The sequence below is a fragment of the Geotrypetes seraphini genome, chromosome 19 (assembly GCF_902459505.1).
Source record: "Geotrypetes seraphini chromosome 19, aGeoSer1.1, whole genome shotgun sequence".
Classification (NCBI taxonomy): Eukaryota; Metazoa; Chordata; class Amphibia; order Gymnophiona; family Dermophiidae; genus Geotrypetes; species Geotrypetes seraphini.
In genome coordinates this window covers 34,158,715-34,172,171 of record NC_047102.1, presented here as the reverse complement: position 1 = coordinate 34,172,171, position 13,457 = coordinate 34,158,715, and the positions used below count along the sequence as shown (strand labels likewise).

Sequence of the window (13,457 nt, the reverse complement as noted above, 5' to 3'; positions counted from 1 at the left end):
TTCTAGAATAGAGATGGCTAACCTGGGCCTGCCTTTGAATTTCAGGCAGGCCACAGGTCTCAAAGGGGATCACAGTTTTGCCTTCAGCCACTCCATGTGGGTTATAAAGCGGACACTTGAAACTTACACCTCAAACATACTGTCTTTCTTTTGCCGACAGTGAATACATAAAAGTTTTTTAAAGTGTCACACGTTTTGAATCCCTAAATATCTTGTTCTCAGTTTACAAAATCAGACTCCTGAGGTAGGTCTTTTTAGATCGAAACACGATTGTGTCGAGTCAGTGTCAAATTTTCTAATAAAGGAGATCAAGCACCAACCAGTCACCTTCTTTGTTTCTTTGTCAGCCAGGGAAAATATACATAGAAAACATTATTAACCTGAGTTTTGGTAATTTGCAAATATTTTCAGAATAGCTACTCTAGCAATTTGAAGCATTTAGTCATATTTTTACTTATCACAGAAAATGTATTGAGCTCTATGCAGGTCTGATTCTGAAATTACATAACGTTGCAGTTTGCCAGGTAGCATTCTGTGTATAAAAATTGCCCACCCTTGTAATCCTGCGCACAGGTGTCGGTGAGCGATTGTCAGCGCGCCAATGTCCTGCACGCTTTTGACATGCCAGCACTCTAGATCAGTACTCCTATTGGGAAAACTAAACATCCCTACGTAAAATTTCCATGATAACAGAATATATGGTCTCAGTCACACAGAACACAGATAGACCCACAAATTAAAAATAGAAAAATATACACACAAACATTACGGATATACAACTCCCCCTGTACTGTGCAAAATATAAAATTCTAGAAGATTTAAATTCCCCAAAACATATTCAATCACCTAATAATTTTTCCTACCATTATTTTGTGGCCATCTTATTTTTCTAATCATATTGGTCTGTCTCTGGTTTCTGTTTTTTTGTTTTCTCTTCTGTTAACTCTCCTTCCAAGGTCTCCAGTCTATCTGATTACTTCTTCCCTCCCCTTGTGCCTTCCTCACTTTCTGTCCTACATCCATCTTGGACATTGATTTCTACCTCTCGGCTTGCTTCCATTTAATTTTTTCTCTCTCTCCCTCTCTCCGCTCTATCCTTAAACATGTTTTTTTTTTCATTTCTGAGTACCAATAATGGAAGCATGTCTTATAATGCTGCCTCCCCCAGCCCAACCTTCTCTCTATCACACCCTGGCTCCATTGACTAATATCTTGTTTCTATAGGGCATGGCAAAAGGAAGACAATGGCGCCCGTACAGGTAACCTTATGTGAAATTCTACCAGAGCCAGTGCTTGGGAGGGGAAAAATGTGTTTAAAATTAAACAATGAGAGTGATCTACGAGAAAAGTGAGATTACCAGACCTGAGGATGAAAAATGAAATATGCTAAAGAGGGGAGGGGGGGGAGAGATGGGCACTAGCTAGAGGAACAGGGAGCTAGCGAGGCAGGCTTTTGGAACTCTTGTGACTGAGCAATGATCATCTGGCCCATGCCTTGAGCTGGCCCTGTTCACAACTCTGAACAGTGCCCTGCACTCAGAATTCCTAAAATGCAGATTATGTATTTAAAAATTCTAAGCAGTTTCAGATCATCATAATGATACAGCTACTGATAGTTGGGTTGGGGTTTTTTTTTGCCACAAGGGATTATTTCATCAAAATGTTTCCCTTTAGAACTAGAAAAAAATGATTGGCAAAAATAATGAGGGTATACTTGGTTAATGGATGATCCCTACTGAACAGCGCTACTTATGTCTCAAATTGCAATCTACAATTAAGCTTGAAGGGAAAAAAAATCATTCTATATTTGCATATCAAATACATTTGTGACAAATGAGTCGTAAACATAAAAGATTTTTCTCTATAAACTGAAGTTTGGTCAAATCAAATAAAACCATCTCCACTTTGTAAAATATTCATTATTTCAATTCTGCATCACTTTTCTCATATGAAAGCGATTTAAAATGTAAGACTTCGTTAGTGGTTGGGGGGGGGGGTCAGTTAGTCTTAAGAGATCATTTTGCCTGACAAACTCAACTGAACAGAATTTGTATCACATTCAATAGACTAAGAAACATGAAAAAAAAAAGTTTAAAAAATAAAAATCATCCCACATAATTGAGTGATGAACTTCTTATCCTTGCAGATTTCAGTGATAAGAGAGGCAAAATGTCAGACAGGTCGGCAAAGGGATTTGAAAGAGATGTTGCCATGCCTCGCTAACTCTACAGTAGAAAGAGGAGGGGGAACAAAGGCACAAGACAGTACCAGCTGTCCCTGTACACACAGAGATTACCATCTTTCACCTGATTAATCCTCTCCCAGGAAACATTAACACCGATTTGCTCAATAACCATCTGCTTTGCGATTTCTCTGCCTCCTCCCCACCATTAAACTGGGAAAAGACTTATGTCCATTTAGTGATGGTGAGCGACACTGCAGGCATGGTCCCTTCTAGCAGCTTCCTTGCATACTTCTCCCATAGGCCAATGCTCAAAACCTAATACCAGCAGTGGCGTAGCGAGGGTAGGAGGTGCCCAAGGCAGGGGTGCCCCCCTCCATCCCCAGCTCCTTTCCCACGCTCCCACACCACATTCACACCCTCCCTTCCCTCCATAGCTCTTTAAATCTTTGCCAGCATGAGCAGCTTCTTCAGTCTGCTGCTCATGACGTTACTTCCTGCCCCATGACCAGGAAGTGATTTTAGAAGGAAGCCAAGCTGGTGTGAGCAGCAGGCCAGAGAAGTTGCTAAACACTGGCAAAGATTTAAAGAGCTATGGAGGGAAGGGAGGGCATGAGAGTGGTGTGAGGATGGTCCACCCTTTACCTCCTTACTATATACCACTGAATACCGATACTAGCGCCAGGATCGGTGTGCCACCCACTCTAATGGTTTCAGCGCAGGTGTTAAAACCATTAGTGTACACTGCATTTAAATAAGGTCACTTCAAACCCCCATTATTTAGGCGTTCCAACAGTACAGTAGAAAGTGTTACAAATGATCCAAAATATGGCTGCAAGGCTAATTTGTGAGGCTAAGAAATTTGTTCACATAACACCGTGGCTAAAGAAACTGCACTGGTTACCTGTGCGATCACGTATTATTTTCAAAACCTTAATGTTGGTGTTCAAGGTCATTTACCATGAGATTCCTTGGTATCTGTCACAAACCATGGCAATCCTATCGACCACTCAGAACCTTGCGTTCTAAAGGTGTAATACGTTTGTCATTGATGGACTTCTCAAAAATGCACTATGAGAACGCAAGAATTTCTGCTATTTCCATCATGGGAGTAACACTGTGGAACAAATTAACTGGACCACTGAGGGCTCTATCTGATATTCGGAACTTTAAAAAAAAATACTTAAAACTGCATTATTTTTAGAAGCATTTCAATAAAGGACATGTTGTCTAATGCTGGTTTTAAGATAAATGGTACTGTGAGGATCTATGAGATCTTGATTTTAAGATGTAATTACTCATTTGTAATTCAAAGTATTTGTATAAATCTTATATGTTTATTTTTATGTATGTTACTTTTGTAATGCCGCTTAGGAATAGGCAGTTGATAAATGTTTTAAATAAATATTCAAAAATAAAAAGAGCTGTCAGGTTCATTTAGCAGCGGAAAAAAACACCACCAGGACCGAGACATCATTAGAAGGGTTAGTCGACAAAAGAGATGTCTAATGGCAACCCCTTCTCTCCCACTAACCCAACCACCTGCCCTGAACAGATCTTCTGTGTTCATTCCACACTTTTTTGAATTCCGGCACAGTTTTCCTCTCCACTACTTCCCTCGGGAGGGCATTCCAGGCATCTACCGTCCTCTCCATGAAAACGAATTTCCTAACAATACTCTTAAGTCTGCTACCCCACAATCTCAATTTATGCCTTCTAGTTTTACCATTTTTCCTTCTCTGTATTAATGCCTTTTAAGTATTTAAACATCACATATCTCCCCTGTCTCTCCTTTCCTCTATAGTATACATATTCAGGTCTTCCAGTCTCTTCTTGTATGTCTTTTGGCACAAACCCCTACAATTTGTGTTGTCTTTCTCTGCACTGCTTCAAGTCTTCTTGTATCCTTCACCAGATATGGTCTCCAAAATTAAGCACAATACTCCAAGTGGGGCCTCACCAACAACCTGTACAGAGATAACGTCTAGATCTATTTCTGTCCAGTATATTGGTGATGTTGCTAGACATCTCATCCTCAGTGTCTAAGTAGAAGACATAAGAACAAACATACTTATAAAACATAACACTCAGGGCTCCTTTCATCAAGCAGTAGAGCCTTTTATCGCGGGCCAGCAACGTAAATTCTCTGTCGCTCATTCAATTCCTATAAGCATCGGAGAATTTACCTCACTGGCCCACGGTAAAAGGCTCTACGCTGCTTGATAAAAGGAGCCCTAAGAGAAGTACCCTAGTAACTACATTCAAATTGGATCTACAAAAGTCATTTTTTCAAGTTTTATTTTACTAATTCTAATTAGCATTAAAATTAAACAATTTACTATATTACTTAGTTGAGGGGAAGAAGGCGTCTTATTCAAGTTTCAACTAACCTTGAAAAAGCAAGCAGCGGTGCATCTAAAATTGCAAGTATTATTGGCATACGATGAATGAATTATTTCCCTTGACTACTTCTATTCCAGCTCTCAAGAGCAACCAATAGGCATTATAGTCAGGATATCACAAATGAATATTCATATCTACATAAAGTACTAGTTCATGGGTTAATTTGTAATATAGTTAATTGACATCATTTGGCTATCTTTCACACAAGATCTAAAGTATGACCTTTAAAGGAACTGAAGTTTGAATACCCCTGCACAAGGCAGACTCCATCTTAGGCTGGAAATCTTCTGGAGTTGCTGGAAATGGGGGATCTCTTAACAAACCAGCATACAGGTGAGCAAGGTGCAAAGTGGAAGGTGATGTATGTGGAAAGAGGAACCCAAACTATTGCTACATAATGCAGGGTTCTATGTTAGGAATCACTGCCCAGGAGAAGGATCTAGGTGTCATGAAGATACGTTGAAACCCTCAGCCCAATGTGCGGCGGCAGCTAAGAAAACAAATAGAATGTTAGGAATTATCAGGAAAGGAACGGAAAGCAAAGATGAAAGTGTTATAATGCTCTATGGTACGGCTGCACCTTGAATACTGTGTACAATTCTAGTCGCCGTATCGCAAAAAAGATGTAGCAGATTTAGAAAAGGTACAGAGAAGGGTGACGAAAATGATTAATAGGGATGGGACTTCCCTATGAGGAAATGCTTGGAGAAGAGACAGCTCAGGGGTGATACAACAGAGGTCTATAAAATATTGAGTGGAATGAAAACGGTAGATGTGAATCGCTTTTTTACTTTTTCCAAAATTACTAGACTAGGAGGCATGCAATGAAACTACTAAGTAGTAGATTTAAAATAAACCAGATAAAATATTTATTTACACAATGTGTAATCTGGAATTCATTGCAGGAGAATGTGGTGAAATCAGTTAGTTTAGTGGGGTTTGAAAAAGGTTTGGATAATTCCTAAAAGAGAAGTCCATAGGCCATTATTGAGATGGCTTAGGGAAATCCACTGCTTACTCCTAGGATAAACGGCATAAAATCTGTTCTACTCCTTGGGATCTTGCCAGGTATGGCCACCTGAGTTGGCCACTGTTGAAAACAGGATACTGGACTTCTTGATGGACTTTTGCTCTCTCTCACTATGGCAATTCTTATGTTCTTATCAGAGGATAGCTAGAGCTAAGCTGTCTTCCTCCTCCTTCTTTCATATTCACATAGTTTCCTCATCTGGCTAATCATGATAATAATGCAGAAATTAAGCTGGAGTCAGTCTAAGCGGCACACGTTCAGGCAAAAATCAGTCTAAACCATGCTAGAAGTGCTGTCCTAGATCACTGCTACACACTCAAAGAGGTTTCAAAGCCATAAAATTCATAGGTAGGAATTCTTTGTAGTATGTATGATTTTAAAACCTAAATTGTTTTCTGTGAAAAACAAATAAAAAGATTCCGCTTCTGCCGCTTACCCCAGCACGTACCTTTGACGTGTGCAACACATGTCAGGGAAGGCAGGGTCTCTTCTTTTTATCCAGTTTGGGGATTTTTTTCTTTTTAATCATGAAATCTCTGTTATTGTACTGCTACTTAAACCCCCTACAGGCTGCCACCCCCAAAACCTCTCAAAAATATTTTATTCAAAAAGCCTGAAAAGAAAATGTTAATGCTCACCTTGCAAATATAATGAGTACTGCTTTAAAAATTAGTACTATGCGCTAGAAATCCCGTGGCGTGAAATTATACCTTCATTTCAAATGTCCTAAACCCTGGAAGTTTTAGAAAGATTATACACAAGAACAAATTACTGTGCTTGATGACCACACAGGTGCTGGTATACAGAACTCTTCATTCACAGTCATGTCAGGAGTTAAAAACTGAATTGCAGAGAAAAATATTGTGCTCTAGTCTGCTGGGTGCCTCAAATTCATTTAAGGGGACCTTGGTATTACAATAAACAGGGGTAGACAATGGTAAAGCAACAACATAATGGGCTTGATATCTGCAAATAGCATCTGAAGGTATCTTGCTGACCACATTCATATAATAGCACTTGCTGAAAACAAAAGCAAAACTTCTCCTCCCCTCCCCATGAAAGACCTAGAGAATTAGGCAGCATTCTGGAGAGAAGATTACAGCAGGCTGCTATAGACTGGAACTATTGTCAATGGACCACAAACTGGGAGCAAGGAGAGAAATATTTAGACTCATGGCCAATGCAAAAGATAAGTGGGTAAGGCAGCCACTCTCTAATCTCTATGCTGTCCCAAATTTTTATCTGCTTGTTAAGAATGCTTTCTAAATAGCTGAATATTATCAATCTCAGATAAATGTTGGCCCAGAACAGCCCTGGCTCCCTCCTAATTTTGGCAAAGTTGCTTAACCGTTAGCGCTTTATCTCACTCCACTCTTCTTAAAACTTGATCCAGACAATATTAGGTAAAGATATGCATGCCAACCTCAAGGCAGCTCAACAGATGCCCCGTATTGAGAATTACCTCAAATCTGTCATGAATACTGACATCATCAATACTATGGAGTAGTTCAATCCCTCTCTCCCACTCCATTTCTAATTTAGGGTGCCATCTGGTACGTTTAATTTAGTTTATTTGTACTTGATATACTGCTTACTCTGATGAACAGATCAAAGTGGCTTACAATAAACAAATAGTGGTAAGAAAAGGAAAATGAATTACAAAATAGATAGGAAATCTCAAGCACAGATCAGAAATTAAAAGTGTTTAGTACAAAAGGAGAGAAGATGAGATACAAGGAGTGAGGAATTGAACAGGTGACCAGTTCACATCATGGTCCATAATCTGGATCTTCAAAAGCCAAGTGACACAGGTGAGTCGTTAAGTTCAATTTTAGAATTCTTAATAGATGTTTCTATATGAAGTCCCAGGGGTGGACTATTACTAAGTGATGGGGCTGGTAAAGAAGTTTTCTTAAGCACCAGGTAGCATATAGTCACACCTTGTCACTTCAGTTCTACAAACATTGATTCATGCTCTAGCATTGAACAGTACAGATTATGGCAATTCTCTTTACAATAGACTTAAGATTTCTATATTTAGAGAGACTTCAGATTCTTCAAAATACAACCATAAAATGTATCCTATTTTCAAAAATCTGACCATGTGATTCCACTTCTTACCCCAAAATTTTGGCTTCCTATCAAACTCAAGTTCAAAAACCTAGTAATGATTCATAAAATGCTTCACTCCAGCAAACCAGAATAGTTGGTCCAAATGCTTATCCTGTACATAGTGGCCAAAGCTAAACCTCTTCACTCAGAGAATCAGAATTTACTGATTTTTCCCTCACCAATGGTTGCTTGTCTCAAAAGCACACATCACTCAGCACTCAGGTTTTGTAAAAGGGGGGGATAAAACAGAAATACGTAGACAAAGGTTAAATTGAACCACCAAGAAGCTGGACTCTGCATACAATGCAACACTACAGAAACAGTGATGCATCTCCCCTAAAGCAAAAAAACAAATAAATAGAAATTTTTTTTATACCTAATCTTCTCTGGTTTCTGCTTTCCTCACTTCATGTCACTTTCCATTTCATTCATTGTCTACCCTCTCTCTGCCCTTTCTATATGGCATCTTCTCTCCTTCTATACCCCTTCCAGAAACTGTATGCCTCCCCCTTCCATCTCTCCCTTCACACCCATTGGTCTGGCATCCATCTTCTTCCCTTCTCTAATGAGCTGGCATCTCTCTCCTCTCCTCTTCTTCCCTTCCCTCTCCCACATCCCCATGGTCTGGCATTTCACTCTCTCCTCTCCCTTCTCCCTTCCATCAGCATCTGCCCCCTTTCTTTCCCTCCAACCCAATTCCATCCAGTATCCTTTCACCTTATGTCTTTCTCCCCTTTCTCTGCACACCAATTCCATCAGCATCTGCCCCATTTCTCTCCCTCTACCACTCTTCCATACTACCCTGCCTCCTTTCTCTCCCTCCACCACCCTTCCATACTACCCTGCCCTCTTTCTCTCCCTTTACCACCTTTACATACCACCCTGCCCCCTTTCTCTCCCTTCACCACCATTCCATACCACCCTGTCCCCTTTCTCTCCCTCCACCACTCTTCTATGCTCCTTTCTCTCTCCCTCCAAACCAGCAAGGTCCCACGATGACTGCGGCTGCCGGTCCACCCCCTCCGACGTCATGTACTTCTTCCAGAGCTAAGCCAACAGACGCAGTCATTGCAGTACCTTCCTGCACTTCAGCGTGGCTGCCGACTCTGCTCCGGAATAAGTATGGCAGCTGCACTGAGGTGCAGGTCCCATTGTAGAGCAGCGCAGGAGGTTCTGGACCCAGCCGACTGTGTATCCCCCTAGGTCGTGCACCCAGGGTGGTCTGCCCCCCCTCTCCCCTCCCCCTTGGTACACCACTGCAGAAGAGAAATATCATTAGAGAAGAACATCATGCTTGGGACGATCGAAAGAACCAGGTGAAGAGGGCAATCTGCAATCAGATGGCTGGACACATTGAAAGCAACCATGGAGATGATGCTGGAGGACCTTAATGGACTAGCACAAAACAGATTTCTTTTTAGATCTGTAATTCATCAAGTCGCTAGGTTAATGAGTCTAACAAGAGGTTCTAACAAAGATTTTTTCATATATATATATATATATACATACATACATATATATATATATATTAGTAGTTCTCAGTTGAATGGTATTTTCCTTGCCATATTTAGAAGATATTTAGGGCACATAATATCCTTCTATGGTTACCAAAACTCATATAAATATAAGAAGAACTGGAAGGTTCACACAACATGTAATAAAATATTTAAAAAAAAAAAATCAAACTTGCTCTCCAGTATCAAATCATATGGTCTTTCCAAAAAAACAAGGAAAAAAGCCTCAAATGGCACAAAGAACTTTTCAAAGTGCACAAAATGAAGTGAGCTGTAATATGCCTGCTCTATTCATACCATCGATCATTGGCACCCAAAAAAACCCTTCACTAACCATTTAATAACCTAAACATCCATGGGATAAACATTCGAGCCAAAGAAATGTTCAGTAATGTTGCTTATCTGAACTACAACATGATCCCCCGATGGTGGCCATCGTTTCACAGCTATCTCACCGCAGCTTCAGGGCACAGGATCAACTAAAGAAAAAAAAAAAAAAAAAAGCTTACTTTTAAGTTCTCTCTCATCCGGATGATTTTAAACAATGATCAAAGCGTACATACCAGGCTCATGTATGCTCACAACTTAAAAGTAACAGCTCTAGGAGGGTCACCTCCCATGGCTATATAAATACAACTAAATTTTGTCCTAATTATGATTTGAATTTCCCCTCACCCTCAGATTTTCTTCAATATTGGGATTTTTCCTGTGTATCTATTCTGGACAGTATTGTTCCTAAGAGTACTCATACTTATTCCCGGTGTAAGTCTGACTTAGTATGATTCCAAATTGTTGTTAATGAAGCGTGATCTTAGACATCTGGAATAAGTCAAGCAGAGTGGAGATTTGAGAACAATGGAGAATGAGAGTTTGTGAGTATAAAGGAGCACTGAAGGATAAGTGTAGGGTCATCTAACCAAAATGCTAAAAAAACTGTTCAACTTAGTACACAGGCTTTTTGATGTTAGAAGCTTTATATTGCCAACCCATCACTGTCCACCGACATCGGAGATATTAGCTCAATATTTTTGCAAGAAAGTGAAAGACCTGAAAGCAACGTGCATTGACATCATGCCTTATGACTGTATAACTTTTGCAATTGATGTACCATGTCCTGCTGATTTGAGTTGGAGTACTTTTGAGTGCCCAGATTGGTATACATTTAAAAACGTATTTACCAAATATGCCCATTCTTTTTGGTCTCTGGATCCATGCATGCTAAAATTATATAGAGAGGCCTCTTTTCATTTTAAAAAACTCTTTATTTAGTCACAGTACATGTTAGAAAAAGGCTCCCTATGAAAAAAAGTTCTTATTATTGTAACTGGAACGCTCTTCCGGAGGCTGTTATAGGGGAAAACACCCTCCAGGGATTCAAGACAAAGTTAGACAAGTTCCTGCTGAACCAGAACGTACGCAGGTAGGGCTGGTCTCAGTTAGGGCACTGGTCTTTGACCTAGGGGCTGCCATGGGAGCAGACATCTGGGCACGATGGACCATTGGGCTGACCCAGCAACGGCAATTCTTATGCTCTTAAAGGATCACAAAGGGTTGGTTAACTCGGTTGCCAAGTATACATGTAGATCTATAGCCACCATTCCTTTCTTAGTTAAACTTTTGGAAGGTTTAGTTTCTCTTCAAATAACAAATTATGTGGAAAGTTTTGTGCTGGCATCTCTATTGGACCATACATAGGGGGATTGGGGGCTTTAAACTTACAGTTTGATCTTAGCTGTGCCTTTGACCTTGTTGGCCATAGCATATTACTTCAATGGTTGGATTCCATGGGAATCACTGGCCGTATTTTTCAACGGCTTCGTGATTTATTGTGCTCGCATTCTTACCGGGTATTATTTGACACTGCAAGGAAATCTCTGAATTGACTCCCCAGTCATTAGTAGCAGTATAGAAGCTTTCAATAATGATAAAGATGTTGGATGTCGAGAAGTGGCCAAGGGAGTTTAAACCAACTAAATTTGATTAAAACCAAATTGTTCTTTGCTACTCCAACTAAACTTAATGAGGATTGTTAATCATTACATGGGGTACAATATCCTATTCTTTCTACTTTAAAAACATTAGGAGTCCTCTTGGACAGAAATCTTATGCAAGCACAAGTGGATGCTGTAGTAAAAAAAAGAGTTTCTAAGTATTATGGAAATTACGTTCATTAAGGGCTTTATTTCTTGACTATGCTTTTCAATTATTGGTGCACTCTTTAGTTTTATCATTTTTAGACTATTGCAATATAGTCTATTACGCTGGTCTACAAAAGAACTTTTGGAAACTATGGTTAATTAAGAACTCCACAGTACGATTGGTTTATAATTTGAAAATAAAAATCGATCACATTACTCCTTATTTTCATAAACTACAGTGGTTTCCAATAGAGGCCAGGGTAGTTTTCAAATTTGGCTGTTTTTGTTATAAGGTCTACTGAAATGTCCGATTGATCAATTTGCTTTCAATATATCAAGGCACCCTTCACGTTTTTCTGGGGTGTTTTTTTTAATGTTTCCTACTGTAAGGGGCTTTTCTAAATTGAAATATGTGAAAAAGATGTTTGCTTTTCAGGCTGCTAGTCGGGAAAAAAACTAGGCACTATAATATGAGCATCTATATCTTATAACTATAGTAAAATGTTAAAAACTTATTTAAGCAATTTTGGGGCAAATCATGTAGATGTAATGTAAGTTTCTATTGTTACTTTGTAATTCTCTGTGCATGCACAGTTCTGTATATGTTAACTGCATAGAACTGTGAGATGTTTGCGGTATACAAATGGAATGTTATGCTATGGAGTGTTATGCTATTGCCGAGTAGCACCCACAATGCACCACTGCATTTATGTCTAATGCCAACACAGTTGTCCATTGGCCGTAGTGTGAGAGCACACCTCCAAAAACAACCAATCAACACAGATATCTGGACCAGTGTGCTCTGATCATGAAAACCAACAAAGAAACAAGCAAAAAATATTGGCCCAATCAAAAAGGCTCACACAGACACTAATATCAGTCATTAATAGAAATAAAACCAATCTATGGCACAATTCAAACCATTAGGATGTACATACTTGTTCCCTCCTCTGAAGAATGAATCTTCTGTTTTCTCCCCTTGAATAAACTGGCACATGATCCAAAACAAAACATTTTAAGTCTTCATAAGCAACCTGTTATTGAGTGCAATGCTGCGAGAATCATATGAAAGCATTGGCAACTGGTGTCATTTGTACCAGCTTTTCAGAATGTTAGACTACAGATTACTTATAGGAAGGGTCCAAATTTGAAAGAGAAGTTGAGTCCAGCCATTCCGAGACAAATGAGTGGTGGACAGTGTGGGAACAGCCAAGATTTATACCCTCTGTGGGCAACTGTAGGACGTATGACATTACGTTGACTATTTTAAAATTTATCAATCCGTTTGCTCAAAGTACATAAATATGTTTTGCATCACAGCACGAATTGCAACACTGATCATGTTGCATATTACATTATCTGCCCTTGAAAAAAGATGTATATGGGGCAGATGTCCAAGAAATTCCACATCTGCATGAATGAGCATCGCAGTGCCTTAAAAAGGAAAGTCAAAGTGCCTTTAGTGCAGCACTGCACCCAATATAAGCAAACTTAAGAGGACTTAAAATGTTTTCTTTTGGATCATGTGCCAGTTTATTCAAGGGGAGAGAACAGAAGATTGATTCTTCAGAGGAGGGAATAAGTACGTACATCCTAATGGTTTAAGTTGTGCCATAGATTGGTTTTATTTTTTTATTAATGACTATTATTAGTGTCTGTGTGAGCCTTTTCTGGTTGTGCCAGTATTTTTGGTTTGTTTTTATGACTGGGAGCACACTGGTCCATGTTGATTGGTTGTTTTTTTTGGAGGTGTTGATTGGCTGTAGGATGAGAAGACCAATGCCCTGGCGCTACTGTGGGAGCTACTCGGCAATGTGTTGGGAGCACAGATATGCCTGGCATGTTCACTTGATCATTGTTTAAAATCATCTGCAAGAGGGATAACTGTTAAAAGTAAGCATTTTTTATTCTTCAGTTGATCCTGTGCCCTGAATCAGTGGTGAGATAGCTGTGAAACAATGACCACCATCGAGGGATCATGTTATTGCTCAGATAAGCAATATTTATTTGAATTGCATGTTTATCTCATGGATGTTTGGGTTATTAATTTGTTAATTGAATTTTTTTTTTTAATGCCA

The 13,457-nt window shown here is 39.4% G+C and overlaps 1 protein-coding gene across 6 annotated transcripts in view; it reads right to left on the bottom strand.

Moving 5' to 3' along the window:
* BRSK2 (BR serine/threonine kinase 2) overlaps positions 1 to 13,457 on the bottom strand; it is a 310,234-nt gene that overhangs the window by 245,336 nt on the left and 51,441 nt on the right. The window contains exon 2 of one of the 6 annotated variants that reach the window (XM_033928272.1): positions 9,576 to 9,720. The exons of the other annotated variants lie outside the window; for them this stretch is intronic. Within the exon in view, the coding sequence (XP_033784163.1) occupies positions 9,576 to 9,609 (34 nt within the window). The 5' untranslated portion in view covers positions 9,610 to 9,720. The remainder of the gene's footprint in view (positions 1 to 9,575; positions 9,721 to 13,457) is intronic. 6 annotated transcript variants of the gene reach the window in all.